Raw genomic sequence first — 18,348 nt, 5'->3', positions numbered from 1 at the left:
GAAATCCATTAATCCAAATGCAAGCTTAGCTTTCAATAATTTTGATAAAACTAAACTCGATTCGGCTCATCTTTGTTGTCTAACTACATCAAGCAATAACTTTAGAGTCATGACTAAATACAAGTGCAAAAAATAATTTGAAATATATATATATATATAGATGAAACAAGCAAAGCGCTAATTTTCTTAATATATAAAATCATCATTGTTAGCATCATCATGCTTTTCCAATATGGACATAGTTTTTATAAATAATGAGATGAGTCATTGAATTAGATTTTATAGCAATTTCGAGAGGCTAGAGATTGAAGCATTCCAACAAGGGCATGAGTTGTAAAGCAATCAACTGTTGTGAGATAGGTAGGAAAACTTGTAAGAAAAGTAAAACAAATTAGAAATTGATTGATTAGAGATGTAGATAAGAATATGAAAAATAGGTGTAACAAACTCCATTATTGTGCATGTGTAGTACCTTCTTAAGTTTGGTTTGTTTGAATTTTTCCAAGTTTTTGTTACCAAAAAGAAGAAAGTAGGCTTCAAAAAACCAATTGCCTTCAATATAAGGAAAATTGCATTTCAGTGGTAGAGAAATAATTTCATTTTTATGATAGTACAAATCTTCTATGTGTATAGTATAAGTCATTTTTTGTGTGTCATTATTGCACCCAAAAAATATTCATTTATATTCAGTTATTCTATGATATCCCCTCTCCAATATAAAGAGTGATGGACCCTTACCTTTGTAGCTTTGGCTTGGTTTGGTAATACAAACAAATAAGGGTGTGTTTGATTGGACGGACTGGAAAAGGGGGGATTAGAATCCATCGGACTTGAATCCAGGGACTATGAATCCTCTGGACTATTTGGTCGGATTGGATATGTATCCTGTGTTTGTTTTTTCATGGGATTAGATGTCTGGATAGGACTATTTTCAGTGAATCCAACGTTTGGTTGGACGGACTGGATAGGATAAATGAACAAAAGACTATTTTACCATTTTTCAATTGTTTACTATGTAATAGCAATATTAAACATATCTTTAATATTTTAATTATTTTTAGTAAACATTAAACATACTAATGGTTAAATTTTGTTTAAAGATATTTAAACATACTAATATTGATAAAAAAAATTGACTGGTATAGATTATTTTTATTTAAACAAATAAAAATTTATTGTTGAAATTAAACATACTAATGGTTAAATGTTTAAATTTTTATTTAAACAATTAACATTGAAATTATTTTGATGTACAGATTATGTTTAAACAATTAACAATTAACAATTAAATAAATGTTGATGTATAGATTATGTTTAAACAATTAACAAATGTTGATGTAATTAACAATTAACAAATGTAGATGTAATCAAATGTTGACGTATTAAAACATAATTTAATAGATGTTAAATAAATATACATGTTGATGTACAGATATTGAAATAATTTAATAAACATGTTGATGTACAAATGTTTAAATGTTTAAATAAATGAAATTATTTATTGTTGAAATTAAACATTTAATTGTTTAAATAAAACATCTATTAAAACATCTATTAAATTTAAACAATGAAATTAAATAAAACATAAACAAAATTTTAAAATAAAACATCAATAAAATATCTATAAAAAATTATTTTAAAAAATTAAATAAATAAAACATTAATAAAAAGTTAAATAAAATTATTTTATTTTTAAATTGAGACATTTAAATTTTATTGAATTTTATTAAATATAATACATAATTAAATAGTAGAGGGTCAAAATGGTCATTTTCGCATATAATCCAAACAGTGATTAGTCCCCCACTTTCTGTCCCACCCCCCAGGATAGGATAGTCCCCCATATGGGGGACATGGAGTCCGGCCGGACATGGAGTCCGCCGGACTAAAAAAAAATCAAACGACGGATAAGGTGCACTATTTGGATTACAATCCAAATAGTGGATAGTCCCCCCTCTTAATCCCCCCAATCAAACACACCCTAAGGGTGCATTTGATTGGGGGATTAGGGAGCGACTATTTATTATTTGGATTGTAATTTATTGGAAGCCTTATATCCGGCGTTTGTTTTTTTTTTAATCCGTCGGACTCCTTATCCCCCATATGTGGGATTAAACAATCCTAAGGGGAGGTGGAATTATTTCCATGAGATTAGTATCCTATGGAACTAATATATGAAATATCCATTTTATTCTCATGCTATCTATACTATATATATAAGCAAATGTAGTGGTCTCTTAAAAAATTTCAAACTCTCAATCCTAACCTCTCATGAACCTCTTTCCTACGTGGCACATCCATTCTTCTCTCATTCTATTTTCCTATTTTCCTATTTTTTCTTATTTTTTTTTTATATATTTTTGATTACTTATGGCATGGATATAAAAAGATTTTCAAAATATTTAAAGATAAAAGATGAGTTTGATTCAAATTCAAATTTCTTCATCAATTTATGTCTTACCCAAGGATATTTGAAATAAATAAATAAATAAATTTATAAATCTCAAAACCTAACTTTTATGACAATATGAAATTAGGCAAAAAGATTAGAGAACAAAAATAACGTTGTAGAGAAATTAAACGGGTGATTTAACCAATTATGCAAGATTTTTTGGCATCTTATGTGAAAAGAAGCACATGTTTTAAATCTCATATTATATTTTTTTCTTTCTCTTTTACTTTTGCAATTTATCTAAGTTTCTCTTTCTATATTCGTATAATTTATCTTCAAATTTACATTTATTTTTTTTTTTAATCTTTATCTTATATTTACAGGATCGATTCTTGCTTTTAATTTTCAATTAAGTTTATTCATTTTTTATCTGATTTTCACTTTCTATATTCTTATAATTTTTTATTCTTTCTTATTTCAATTAAGTAGCTTTAGAAGACAAAATTTGATTAAAATTATAGGCGGTAGACACAAAATAGAGTTAAAATTTGTATAATAAGATAACATAATTGCTTATTTTTTAACTACACAAAATTTAAATTTTAAAAAATTATAAGTGGCACTTAAATCTTATCTGATTTTTAACATACTACCTCGACTTTATTTTAGTTTTTTTTTTTACAAATTTTAAAAAATTATAAGTGACATTTCACTCTTATCTAATTTTTTAATTACTACCCTCTCCAGTTCTTTTGTTATTAGAGTTATATTAGATTTTATTTTTCTTTTCAAGTTTGTCTTATTTTATTTTTTAATTTTAAATTTCAACTTTTTTTTTTTCAATTACTGAATTTCTCTCTACCTCATTTTTCTAGGATTTATCTAATTTTCTTTTTTTTTATATATATATATATTTATAGTTTATCTTCAAATTTATACTTAATTTGCTTTTATCTATATCTTATATTTACAGAATCTACTCTTACTCTTAATTTTCAATTGAACTTTTTTTTCTTCTAAAATTTATTTAATTAAATATAGTAAGATCACTAAATATATTATTTCAATACTCATCTAAATTAACATCATAGTATTTAATTGTTAATTTTTAGCATGTTCAACATTATTTACTATTTTTTGTTACTTGTCCGTGCATAGCACGGGTTATCGCTAGTTACTTAGTAAACAATTGGAAAAAGAATAATTATTTTTTTAGTGTTGTTAATTCAAAATTATATATTAAATAAAAAATATGAATTATAAATTATAAATTAAATTTAATTAAAAATTATGGCCTTATAAATTAAATTTTTTTAGTGTTGTTAAAAAATTAAATTTATATATTAAATATAATTATTTTTTTAGTGTTGTTAATTTAAAATTATATATTAAATAAAAATATAAATTATAAATTTAATTTAATTAAAAATAATAATTTATAAATTATGGCCTTATAAATTAAAAAAAAATTAGTGTTGTTAAATTATAAATTGTAAATTATAGATTACAAATTTAAAACTATATATTAAATAAAAATATAAATTATAAATTACAAAGATAAAATAATCTTTTGAACATTTATCCGTATCCAATCCGTCTAACCAAATATTAGATTCACTAAAAATAGTCATTTACAAACATCTAACCCCATGAGAAAACAAACACAGGATACACATCCAATCCAACCAAATAGTCCGAGACATTCACAGTCCCAGGATTCAAGTCCGATGGATTCTAATCCCCCTTATCCAATCTGTCCAATCAAACACACCCTAAGGGGGATAAAGGGGGACTATTTACTGTGCGAATTGTAATCCGGGAGAAGCATCCAATCTGCCATTTGTTTTTTTTTAGTCCGCCGGACATGGAGTCCGACCGGACTCCTTATCCACCATATGGGGGACTATTGTGTCCTAGGGGGGTTATGGGATAATTTTTTGCAGACTATCCACTGTTGGGATTAGGTGATAAAATGACCATTTTGATCCTCTACTATTTAATTATGTATTATATTTAATAAAATTCAATAAAATTTAAATGTTTCAATTTAAAAATAAAATAATTTTACTTAACTTTTTATTGATGTTTTATTTATTTAATTTTTTTAAAATAATTTTTTATAGATATTTTATTAATGTTTTATTTTAAAATTTTGTTTATATTTTATTTAATTTCATTGTTTAATTATTATTATTTTTAAAAACAAATTTATTTAAAATTTTAATTAAAAAAATAATATATATTTTTATTGATATTTTATTTACTCCTTTTTATTTAATTTTTAAAAAAATAAATTTATTTAACTGTGTAAAAAATAAAATAAAATAAATTTTTATTTAATCTAGCTAAAAATAATTAAAATATTAAAGATATGTTCAATATTACTATTACTTAGTAAACAATTGAAAAATGGTAAAATAGTCTTTTGTTGATATATCTTATCTAGTCTGTCCAACCAAACGTGTGATTCACTAAAAATAATCCAGACATCTAATTCCATGAAAAAACAAACACATGATACATATCCAATCCAACCAAATAGTCTAGGAAATTCACAGTCCAAGGACTCAAGTCCGATGAATTCTAATTCCCCTTATCTAGTCCGTCCAATCAAACACACTCTACTCTATGTTGCTCATTAACTTATTTCCGTCATTACTTTTCTACTTTTTTGTACGCCTATTTGTTAAAAAAAAAAAAATTAATAATAAAAAATAAATCATACCCAAACTAGCCTAAAACAACAATAGATTTGTTTTTTGACGGAAAAATCTCATCAAAGAACATGTTTGCCCATTTCTACAGAGTAAATTCCAAATACCAAATTAAAACCAACACAGAACAGAGTTTAAAACCTCGGAGTTTACTATTTACCTAAAAGAATAAAAGATTATCACTAGGTTATCCAAGCAAGTTAACTTCTTAATGATATTAATATATATATATATATATATATATATATATATATATAATTGTGTTGGTGACTACAATCAAATTGTATTGACTAAATTGTGAAGATAAACCCACATTACATCTGTATTTTACACTATTACTCGAATCCAAATGTATTCTCTGCTAAATGCCTGATAAGAGACATTTAAAATTTCCAGTGAACAATTCTTAAAACACATAACAAACAAATCGATTGAATAAATAGTTGTAAAGAAGAGGTAAAACAAAACAAGACTAGTAAGAAGTGCCTGTGCATTTGTTTTCATCATTTTCACTTTTTGTTTTGGTTTTGTCTTCTAAAAAGCAAGAAGTTCAAAAAGGCATGCCCTATTAGATATCATTTCCATTTTCTATTCACTATTCCAAAAACACAAAACTAAAAAAGAAAATGCACTCAGACCCTTATTTTCATGTGTAATTTCATGATCGAGTTCAATCTGGACAATCACCAGAATTGAGCTAAAACCTGTATCTACAATACAAATTGCAAACAAAAAATAAAAGAGGAAACTAACCGATAAGAACAGTAAAAGAGGAAGGAAATTATATTTGCCTACATGTACAGAACCTAATGTCACCGAGGGCTTCGTCACGCACAAAAAAACCAACACCACCAAACAACCAGAAAAACTGTTTTCTTCAAATCCGAAAAATTACATATTGAAACTTGCTCTTTGGATTTCTGGCCACATTTCAATCATCGTCACCTATTTCCAGGTTCATTAACTGCAGGAACACTTGCAGAGTAATCAGACACGTCTATGTCAATGAGCGATAGGTCATAGGGCACAGTGGGCGAATTCGAGACATCCATGAGCAACGAAGAGTTTATTGCCTCGAGATTTTTAGTATCCTCTGTTGTGCCAGGATTCTGGGGACTACTACTGCCGGAGGAAGAGAGACTAGCGAGCTGTACATCGTCCAACTTGTTCCCAAGCATGTGTTTGTTCTTTCTAACAGTATCCATCTCCGGACCAGTTGGAACAAAGGTCCGTGACCGATACTTCTTTGGTCCCTCCTCACCCTCGCTATGGTTGTAGAGCACATAATCATGGTATGTCGGTGCAAACTGCATGAAGAAAAAAACTACTAACGGGCAGGTGGTGCAACATAAAATGAGGTAGTCCTTTAGGGAGTCCATAATCATGGTATGTGTTTCTTCTTTTTTTTTTCTTTCTTTTCTTTTTTTTTGGAATTTTTTAAGATTTATTCACAAATATTTTACTTTCTAGATGTATCTAGATTAGGTGTTATCTAAAAAAGTAAAAAGAAAAAAAAAATGACTAAAATATGAAAAAGTTTACTAATTAATGACAAACACGAAAAGCAAAAAACTCAAAAACAGTTTGTGAGTTTGAAAACCAAACAAAAAACATGACTCACCTGGTGGACCGTGTCATGGTAAAAGTCATTCAACTTCAAAGCATGTGCGAGGCTCGCTGAGAAGCCACGAGGGGCACCAATATTGGCACCAGCATACTCCTTGTACGGAAATGCAAACAGATGGCCAACAGCTGCAATAAGCATCTCGACACAAACTATGAAATTCTGGAATTCAGCAGCATCCTCTGCATTTTTTATAAATCCAGACTTTGCAGCAAGAAATACGAGAACACCCTAAGGAAAAAGGAAAAGTTGTATTTCAAGTCCAACTACAATGTGAGCACAAAAGTCATTTTTTATGCATAGCCAACAAGAAGCCAAGCACAATCAAATGTCTGTTTACATAATGATAAATTTCCACTATTCAAGACGCTGTGACCTGCTGTAATGGCAAGTGCTCATCCACCAGAGCGCTTGGAGTGGATTCGAGTCATGAAAATCAGCCTCTTTGCCGAAAAAGAAAAAGAAAAAGAGTAAGGCAGCCTACCTACCATCTCCCCAGGCCATGCTTTAAACAGGGAGCTTTGTGCGCTACCAATTTCCATTATTCAAACAGGCAACGAAGGGCAGGCAAAAAAGAAATTGTTGGACCGCATTTAGGAGGTACTCCAAACTCCAAAAAATGCATAGCTTCTAGGCTGTGTTTGGTTCAAGGATTTTCGAAGGGATTTGGAAAGGGAAAGAGAAAAAGTGTGTGAAACTAGATAAAATGTAAGTATATTTTATTTATATTTTACCGTCCTTTTCCCTCTACCTTCCAAATCACTCCCCAAATTCTTGAACCAAGCACAGCCCCAGAGTAAAATTACTAACAGATGAAAAAGAGTCTAGGTTAATCTATAATTTGAAGACTTATTGGCAATCTTATAGCTAAATCAAGCACCAGTTTTTTTGTCAGAGAAGGATAATCACAAAACTCACATCAACTATTTAACCTCGGGTTTTGTATTAAAGGAATTTACAATGAGCTTTCTTGAGGTTGCAACTAGAAAAACCTGTCCTTAGGTTTGTTATATTAAACTGATTTGCATCTGTTGATAAAGAATGCCAAGCAACTCCTACATCTGCAACACAACAGAGATTATTTGTCACACTTTAGCCACACACTGCAGACAGGCAAGTCCTCAATGTCACTTTGGCACCTTCATCTACTCCAGTTAAGTCAGCCTCTGCACAACAATGTGTTAAAATTTATCAATAAACCTACCACCACTACCACCTCACCTACTCCACTAAACCTAACCCACTACACCACTACCACCTCACCTACTCCACTAAACCTAACCCACTACACCTACATCTATATAAGGAACCATTTGTAATAGACAGTATAAAATCAATCAATATCAATAAAAATATCAATCAATAATACAATTCTCTTTATACATTAAATTTCAACATGGTATCAGAGCAAGGTTAAGAAGCTAGTAATTTTGCTTCACCGGCGGGCGGCAGTCTCACCTTGGCCGCCCGCCGGACCTCAACACATACCTCCTCTCCAATCACCGCCAATAACCACTGCAGCAACTCAAACCACTGCTAGCTCGAATTGACGCCAACTCTTCCAGTAACTCCAAGAACCGAGTAGAGGCCCCTCCAATCTGCATCTTCTCCATACTTATGTTGCGAGTTGCGGATAACAGATTTTCCCTTCTCATCCTTTCACTTGCAGAGACCCCAGTTGTAATGAGATCCATACCAATGGTTCCAGTGGAGTGATCTGTTGCAGATTGTTGCAATGCAACTTCCAGAAGACGAAAAGCCTCCATCACATCTCTCTATCTCCACCGCTCTTATTCATCATTTCAGACTCCAAATCTCGAAGCATTTGCTGTGCCCTCTCATAGGCCTTGAGGTGGGAGTCCACACCTCTTGGGCCATCCATGGCTGCTGGTTTTACTCTCCGAAGAGTCTCCTTCGCTTCGGCAATTCTCCCTTGCTTCATCAAGCAAATACCCAAATTGCACATCTTGTTATTGTCTGGTGCAATCAATAATGCTCTGTGATAAGCATCTTCTTTTTGGCAGACTTGAAGACCCACTCACTCATATTTTATTCCACTATCACCATACACCCACTCACTCATATTTTAATTCATGAACTGATCTGAGGCAATCAAGACACCCCATCTCTCTCTCTCTTCCTTTTGGCAGGATTGAATACCCACTCACTCATATTTTATTAAACTTTCTTTATTTATTTCTTTTAATCACCTTTTACACCTCCCTCACCGACTCCCTCACCAAAAAATAGAATTTTTATTTATTTCTCTTATCTTTTTTGTGTTCCCTTTTTCACAATACACAAAAAAACAAAAAAACAAAAAAAAAAAACAAAAACAACAAAAACAAAAATATAAAAAATATATATAGCTTTGCACACCAAACCATATTTTATTCATTTCAGGGATCAACCCCGATCACCATTTTACACACACACACACAAAAAAAAAAAAAAAAAACAAAAAACAAAACAAAACAAAACAAAACAAAACAAAACACAACACCCACAGATTTGTTTTCTTTTCTGCAGCCGGCCACCAATCGACCTCCCTTCTTCGCCTATTCCGCCGGTCTTTTCTTCTTGCCTCCGTCCTGGACGGCCCTTGCCGGTGTTGCCTCCGTGTTTTCCACGACACCAAGCACATTCACTCCCCCCTGCTCCTCCACTGCAGCATATGGCGGCCCTCCAAATCGGAACATCACGGTGGCCTTCCGCTTCAGCTCCTTGTTTTCCGCTTTCAGCACGCTTATCTCTGCTCGCGCATCCTTATACATGCGTTAGAGCAGAGCCAGCTGGGCGTTTAAATGCTGCACCTCATTTGTCCTACTCTGCAGCCGGTTCGACAAGTTTGTGACCGCCGTCATGGTTTCCACACATGACTTCAAAGTATACTGATTGGCCTCCACATCTGACTGCACCGCCATTTTTTGCTCCACCGACCGCATCGGAAAGTTCAACGGAGCAAACACAGAGGTGTTTGGTTGAGGTTCACTGGCCACCGCACCAGTTCTCTCTCTTGTTGACTCATTGAGGTTGGGAAAGAGAGTGAGCAGCCCACGGGAAGACGAAGCCATTTTCTGGGCAACAGAGTGTTACAGCGTATTACAGAGTTTCTCTCTCAGCAACACGAAGAATTTTTCAGAGGTTTCTCTCAGTTTTTCTGTCTCAGCTTCTGCCTCAGAAGGCCTCAGCCTCTGTCTTGGTTAAATAGCCGAGGCAGCCACGCGTATCGCGCGCCACTTGACGCCAGACGACAAACGGGCGCGCAAGCCAAGGCGCCCACGTGCCTCGCCATCATGTCCGGCACACCTTTTGATGAATTGGGCACGCCTTTTGATGGCACGCCTTTTGACAAAATTGGGCACACCTTTTGAGGGTGCAACTTCTACAACGGTCCGACATGACCCTATAAACTGTCCCGATATTTGATTCCGGTTGGCTTTTTCAAGGGTCCGACAAGACTCTGTAAACTGTCCCGACATTGATTCCGGTTAGCTCCTTTATGGGTCCGACAAGACTCTGTAAACTGTCCCGACATTAATTCCGGTTAGCTCCTTCATGGGTCCGACAAGACTCTGTAAACTGTCCCGACATAGATTCCGGTTAGTTTCTACAAGGGTCCGACAAGACTCTGTAAACTGTCCCGACATAGATTCCGGTTAGTTTCTACAAGGGTCCGACAAGACTCTGTAAACTGTCCCGACCTTGATTCCGATTAGTTTCTACAAGGGTCCGACAAGACTCTGTAAACTGTCCCGACATTGATTCCGGTTAGTTTCTACAAGGGTCCAGCAAGACTCCGTAAACTGTCACAACAACTGTCACCACATTGTCTGCTACAACGGTCCGACATGACCCCATAAACTGTCTTCTACAACGGTCCGACATGACCCCATAAACTGTCTTCTACGGCGGCCTGACACCGCCATCCAGTGTCCTTTACACCGTTATGACACCACCATACAGTGTCCTCTACAACGTTATGACACCACCATCCAGTATCTTCACCAATGGTCTGACACGACCATACAGTGTCTCCTACCCTCTTTTATTTTTATGTATTTTCTTGTTTTGTTCCTCTCTCCAAACTCAAGTTGGTTAGTTTCTATCCTCCTTGAGTTTGCGGGGGGCTGTTAAAATTTATCAATAAACCTACCACCACTACCACCTCACCTACTCCACTAAACCTAACCCACTACACCACTACCACCTCACCTACTCCACTAAACCTAACCCACTACACCACTACCACCTCACCTACTCCACTAAACCTAACTCACTACACCTACATCTATATAAGGAACCATTTGTAATAGACAGTATAAAATCAATCAATATCAATAAAAATATCAATCAATAATACAATTCTCTTTATACATTAAATTTCAACACAATGTGACAATCATCCAACGTGTACATGCTTTCAATAGCAAATCCACCACCAACCATCACTTTAAGAGCTGAAATTTCACAGAGAAGAGACTCCCCGTTCAATAAGCCACCGCTTCTCTTCCCTCAATCACCACTGCTCCTTGCGGAGCCACCGGATCTCCTCTCTTGAAAGTGCCCATTCCTACTCCCTATTCAACTGACAAAAACCACAAAAGCAACCTCCCCAAACTCAAAACAAAAAGAACACTGAAAGAATAACAACAAAACAGCAGACAGGAGACGCGAGATAAACGAGAACCATAACCCTAGAGAAAATGACCCCATCAATAAAGAACAAAACCCCAAAAGAAAAAAAAATAAACACAATAGATCGAGGTTTGACATCCAAACCCTAGTAGGAAAATCTTCAACAATGTTAACGAGTTCTAGAAAGTCATGTAGTAGGAGGGAATGAAGAAATATGAATAAACAAAAACATGAAGAAAACAAAATGGGATCATAGATTATTGATTTCTACTGTCCCACAGCCTCAACTAAATAAATAACCATGGTGACAGGTTATCTCTGTAGATGTGATGGAAATAGAAGTCGATGGTGTTCCAACAACTTAGCTCCACGGTGGGATGTGGTCATGGTGTGGTGGCAACCAGCTTTTGGATCATCACTATAAAATTGATCAATACTTGAAGTGATAAATGGGTCTGAGAATATATTACCAATGATGGTCAAATGTGGAGACAATGTACTTTGTTGTTGAAGCAGAGTGGATAAGGTATAGCCCTTGCCGTAAACGCAATGGGACAATAAGTGAGCAGTTGCTCCACATGGATGTGGGTTGTCAAATAATTTTGCAAGGGCATAATAGCACTGTTAATTGGTCAACAAGTCAAATAAGGGCCACAGAATCATGTTGATATTGTGATAATTTTAGTCACACTAAAATATTCTGTCACTAAATCAATGGTCAATTAATTTCAAAAAAGGATAACTATAATAGTAAACCAAATAGGTGGCAGTGTTAATAAACCACAAGAATGGCCTCTGTAGTTGCCAAAATCCCCAAAGAGGATAAAATGTATGTTCACTTGGTCTCTATTTATTTCCATGGCCAAAACTATCCTCCCACTTAATTTTAGTCACCTCACATGATAGCCCAATCAAGTAAGTTTATAATAGATAATTTTAACTTCCCACAACATCCCATGTTCTGTATGACTCCTACCCCCCCCCCCCCCCCCAAAAAAATAACTAACATTAACAACTATAGTGTTATTGCATGCATGACACATGTTCCAGAAAATATTAGTCATAATGAACACATCATTTCAGAAAAGGACGAAATTCAATTCATACCTAAAATAATAACAAAATGGAACAAGATCCTACCTGCCAATAGGTGAGGAAAACAACAGATTTGATTATGATGAACTTTGGAACTGGATTGAATGGCTGAAGCAAATCTCTGCACGCTACATAAAACAAGGCCAATGAATAGAGTGCCATTGAGTACGATACAGTGTAGATGATGGTGAGATAAAGGAATGACTGGTCTGGACTAAAATTTCCATCATGATATTTCCCTTTCGCATAAAGTAATAATGTGACTGCAACTAAAATCGGCTTGAGTATCACAAACTGCAAACAACCTTGCTTGCATCTCCGTATGAAACGCCTGCATAGCTTTAACAAATTCAGAAAAGTGATGAATCAAACATAAAATAAGAAATGAAATGTTTAAATGTGGGGTCACTCAAATGAAATTGGGGGAAACTACCGCTCATACTTCTCCTTAGAAGTCTAAAATAACAACCATCATATCAGGCATATAAAAAGAATGTGATGTGTGCCATCTCATTCAACTATCCCAAATTTTTCAAGAACATCATCACTACGAGTCCACAAACTTGGGAGTTTGGGAAAGCAGTGCACACAAGGAGGTAAGAACAACATATCATTCCAACCAAAATTATTCCAACTCAGTAATTTATTGACTTTCTTCACTATGGATTTCAATCAAAATTCCGAAATTCTTTAATTCCGAAATTGTTTAAAGCCTAAAAACCTCTTGTACCTGAACTTGTCACCATTCATCAAACCAATCAAAGTAGATGGCAGATTGATTCAAAAGTTACTCACCCATCCAATGGAATGGGAGGAAAACAACACGTCATCAGACACCAGTTTGGCTTCAGAACTCGACCACTTAAACTTAGCACAACTGCACCTGGGCCACCCACCCATGCCAGGCATAATGACAGGAAATTATAAATGACCCACGCTTCATAGCTGAAACAGTATATAGAAAAATTAAAAAAAATCTACTAAATGCAGTGTAAAGCTCATAGGAATAATGAATAAATGTAAAAACCTCTGGTCAACCCATTGACACATAGCAAGATATCATATGATATATCAGATATATTGAATACCATCTTATATAAAAATACAAAGAACCTAAAAACACCATTATGGCATGACAAGACCAATTCAATCAGTGTTTTTACTTTCAAGCAGATATGCTAATAAAGGAAAGATTAAGAAACAATTCTTATATTGACATCTTGTGCTCATTTCAAAATTTCTGCTTCGTTATTCACCCCCGACCATTTATGATAGATATAAGCCAATGGAAAACAATTAAGTCAAGTTAATTCTCATTTCAATTCACCTAAAATTCCATTTTTTGTATAATAGGTATTTCCTTCAATGAATGATTTTCCCTGCAAAAGATTCTGAATTTCACTTCTCTGGCCAATATTTGTTTCTTGGTGTGAAAAAATGGGCACTGAGCCTAGACATCATAGCATCTGATATATTGAAGCAGGATTACTCTTATTCTTATCCAATGTCTGCCCAACTCACTCAATAAAAAATTCTGTCCAACTGAAAATTATATTTCAAAATTTATCCATAACATGTTTGTCTTTCCCATGTGAATCCACATTCACTATAGATTACTAATGCAAAACCAGCTAACTTAGCTAACATTGAGAGGCATATTGAAGAATGAGGGAGATGTAACAAAAACAATTGCCACAATTTAAACTATTTAGTTCTAAATTCAATAGAGATTGAAAGAATTGTAATTCGTAAAAATACCTGGTGGAGATGCTGCATCAATTATTCAAAGACAAGAAAGAAAAGGGGGCTAAGATTTGTTGTCAAATTTTAAACATCAAAGTTTATGTACCGGTTACCAACTGCCATCTCTAAGGAAAGTACAATGGACAATAACACGAGTCACAGATAAACCAATGCCTTCAATGTTATGGTCTAAAACACTTGGATGTAATCACAAAAATACATATATAAGAACTGTGATGTTTTAAACATTATAGTCACTACTATTCAAAAATCAAATAATTGTGAAGCAAACAAGAATAGAAATGAACCACGAACAGAAAAGACGAATAAAGGAAAAATAACAATTATAACAAGCCGGGTTAAACACTACTGAAAAGTAAGTAATACTGAGAATTAAACACAAAAACAGGCATTCTTACATTTCCCTAATAGAATTAAAATAGATTGAGCTCTCATTTAGGACAAGTGACAAGAAAGACATCAATGCATAAACCTGTCAAAAAGAAAAATATTTTTTAGTCACAGAAATAAAAAGATAAAACAGAACACAAAAAGAACTTATTAGTATTGAAGTGCTGTGTTTCATGGATTCAAGGAGAAGAAGAGGTACAAGAAAATGTGAGAACAAACTGAAACAAAGTACAGAAAATCCAAAGACAGAGGAACTGAAACAGTGTAAAATACAACATTTCCATTGTTTTTTTTTTTTTTTTGGGGGGGGGGGGGGGGGGGGGGGGGGGGGGGGGGCATGTACCAGAAGCATCATGTGTGGAATCAGAAGTTCAAGTCCACAATTGAAGTATTGAACAAAAAGTTGAACAAGTTCAGCAAAAAACTGAGATCATGGCACACAGGAGTCCAAAATTTTCTCTTCCCCAGACAAATAATAAGGTATAACACACAAACACAAGTTTACTCAAGTAAACCAACACATTTCTTTGAAAATCTTGCCAATGTGGTACGAAACATGCATATGTACATAGAAGAAAAAGAATTAAAAATAATCCACTCACGAAAGGACAACAAAAAAATAGAGAAACAAGCAGCAGCCCGTGAGACTTAATTGGATAACATGGTAAACCACCTCCAAGAGCAAATGGAATTTTCCTTTAAGCTGAAGGTAGAAGAGCATCCACAAAAAATCTCAGAAATGCATTGCAAAATTGTTTAACAGGACCAAATCACATAATCAAATGTAACAAAATTTTCATGTTAATAATGAAGAAGGAAAATTATGTTACGAATATAAGATGCTCCAGGACCAAATAGTTCATTTTAACAATAACCTTCTTCAAAAATATAGAAAATCAATTAAAGGTGATCTCTTGAGGATTCTAATTGAATTTTCATTCTTCATAAATAGTCAATAGAATTATCAATTCCATTTTTTTTCCTCTCCGTTCCCACTAGTCTAGTGACTACTTTCAACAAGTTTGCTACAACAGTTATTTCCCTAATAACCAACACCTTTCCTCCACGACACCAAATCCAAAATCTCAATGAACTTTGCCCCACAAAGTAGGCAAATTATTTATGCAGTTTTGATCACTAATGTGCATGTGGAAGAAGGTACACTAATAAATATGAGGAAAGGTAGCGATTATGTTGGACTTATAGAAGGTTCGTATATGACTGCAAATCAACAAAGTTGTTTACAAACAACACAGTTTCAGGTTAGTATGAACTCATTCAAGCAACTTGAACCCATAAAATAAGTTGGACCTTGATAAAGGCCTATGCACAGCAGCAATGGAGGAGCTTGCCAGGAGGGCTTGCCAGGAGGGCTTGGTAGGCAACCAGACACAAAGTCCTAGTATTACTCAGTAATTTGATTCACTGAGTACATCAGAACAATTTCACATCAAACCCAAGCAAAAGAAATACCCATGCAACACCTTTTTCCATAATACAGTATACAAAGTTCAAAAACAACACAATAAATAAAGCAATAAAACTGAACATTGCACAAGTCAGGGAGGATCTTAGTTGCATCAAGCGGGTGCCGGGACAGGGATGGGGACAGGAGCGGGAGAAGGGCCGCGGGAGCAAGGGCGCTATAGAAGAGTTTAAGGTTGGGAGGAGGGGCGGGAGCAAGGTTCAGGAGCTCCAACAAGAGTTTCCTGCTACTCAGGGGGATGCAACATGAGGTTGATGACCATGCCACAACAAAAATTACATGTCCTTTAAGCTCAACTACTTTTTGCACTCCCACCATGGAACTTCACATTCTTCCAACACAACAACAGATTTGAATGCATAAGTAGCTACAACATATTATGTGACCAAAATCATGGCAATGAAAATATGGATTCCTTCAGCATTCGAGCAACATTACTATATGCCTTTAGAGCTATACATCAACCATCATTATTCAGTCTACCAAACAAACGAATCCATGATGGATACCGTCCTGCATACTGCATTCAAGTATCTCTCCCACAAAACATCAACAAATGCATACAGTTATTAAAAAAAAACTTCCGAAGGCCAAATGTACACAAAAATTATAAACCTATAAAACTATGTAAAAGAAAATTGCATACAAAAAATAAAAGAAGAAGAGTATTGTAACTCACAGGAACCATAAAAATTATGCGAACAATGTATCTCTGATAAGTGGGTTCAGTATAATTCAATAGGTGCCTGTAAATGTGAAGAAGTGCTAAAGCAATGGCCCCGATTGTGCAAGGTAATGCGACAAATATATAGTATATAGGTGCCATTTGCTCCTCAGAGTCTCAAGAACACAATTTCACCCACCAAACAACTTCCTTTTTTTCTGGGCCCTAAACAAAAAATTAATAGCAATAATCAAATTGATTGATTGAAACAAAAAGATATATATATATATATATATATATATATTAATGCAAGAACATCAAAAAGATAAATAAATGAAGCATACAAGTCTCAAGAACAATGTTTCCACTTTCAGGCCCTACTAGTGCTATTCTTGGCTTGTTTTCTTGATATTCTTGCAACTGCAAATTGAACAATACACTCAAATCTTGAAGTGGGTCGAGAAAATTGTAAACCCTAGCCCCCAAAATTCCTATAGCCTGTTACCCAGAAAAAAAAAATTAACAGTAAATCTTCACATACAGTAACATCATTTGATCCTAAACTTTGCAAAAAGGGCTAGAAAGAAGAAAGACACAAGTAAAAAAACCAAGAATAAGGTATAAAGCAAAAAGAAGAAGAACCCATAAAGGTAAATGGGTTTTGTATGTCTTCCATTGATTGAAATGATCTAGTGATTGAATTGGGTTTGTGTGAATACAGAGATTATAGATTGAAGAAAAAGTTGAACATACCTTGATCGATTGGACCGGAGAGGGAAATCGGAGGGTAGAGATTGTAGGTTGGTCGGTGACGGAGGTAGATCTGCTATGCTGGCCCAATGGCACAAATTCGATACACTGTGCAATTACAGAGTTTGTTTGTTTGTAAATTTTTTTTTCTTTTTTGGGGGTGACACTGTGCAACCAAAAAAAATGATAAATAATAAAAGGAATAAGAATGGTTATCATCGCGAGCACGCGACAACCGATGGAAACTTGCCAGCTAAGGAAATATTATTAACTCAATTGAATAATTAGAATAAAGCTATGCAAAATACTAGCAATGTTATAGGCTTTAAATTTTTCATCAAATAAATAAGTTAATTGTGATAGATACTCCCATACATATATGACCCTTATAACTTCGACTCTCATCACAATCAGTCATAATGTAAGGGTCACACATACATGAGTAGATTCCACACACATCAAAAACTAAGATCAAATTAAGGATCATGAAACCCAAAAAAAAGGTCCCAAACATTTCTCTAAATAATTATGAGTTACATAATTGTGGGATTCGCAAATTCTCACATGGTGTGAGAGTCAGCAATTTGTGGACTCCACACTCAACGTTTGGTCATTTATTTAATATAAAATTTGGTATTTCTAATCTTATCCATTTTAAATATTTATATAGTTGTAAGATTCATATTATGTGGATTCTACGTAAGTCTCACATTCTTGTAAAATATTTAGTAAAATATTTAGATCCCTAACATTACTCTAAACCTATACGCGTCAATTGATACATTAATTAATGTATTAATAGATGATGTCGCGTAATTTTATTTGTTTTGA

The 18,348-nt window shown here is 34.1% G+C and overlaps 1 protein-coding gene across 11 annotated transcripts; it reads right to left on the bottom strand.

The window, feature by feature from the left end:
- Window positions 1-5,721: 5,721 nt before the first annotated feature.
- On the bottom strand, window positions 5,722-17,858 carry LOC114255814 (uncharacterized). Of its 11 annotated transcripts, none has more exons than XM_028195363.2 (8): window positions 17,521-17,858; window positions 17,112-17,265; window positions 16,783-16,992; window positions 14,626-14,699; window positions 13,259-13,408; window positions 12,509-12,794; window positions 6,728-6,961; window positions 5,722-6,413 (listed from the first exon to the last, which is right to left on the bottom strand). In XM_028195363.2, exons 3-8 carry the CDS (start codon window positions 16,927-16,929, stop codon window positions 6,048-6,050), a joined length of 1,257 nt encoding a protein of 418 aa, XP_028051164.1. In that variant the 5' UTR covers window positions 16,930-16,992; window positions 17,112-17,265; window positions 17,521-17,858; the 3' UTR covers window positions 5,722-6,047. The 11 variants fall into 11 exon arrangements, with proteins under 11 accessions (XP_028051164.1, XP_028051165.1, XP_082770826.1 ...); XM_028195364.2 differs by having other exon boundaries at window positions 17,112-17,187; window positions 17,521-17,791; XM_082914700.1 differs by having other exon boundaries at window positions 12,509-12,802; window positions 17,112-17,187; window positions 17,521-17,721.
- Window positions 17,859-18,348: the final 490 nt, after the last annotated feature.

Source organism: Camellia sinensis, chromosome 2, assembly GCF_055761805.1.
Source record: "Camellia sinensis isolate YWXY chromosome 2, ASM5576180v1, whole genome shotgun sequence".
NCBI classification, from domain to species: domain Eukaryota; kingdom Viridiplantae; phylum Streptophyta; class Magnoliopsida; order Ericales; family Theaceae; genus Camellia; species Camellia sinensis.
This window is presented reverse-complemented; position numbering and strand designations above follow the sequence as displayed.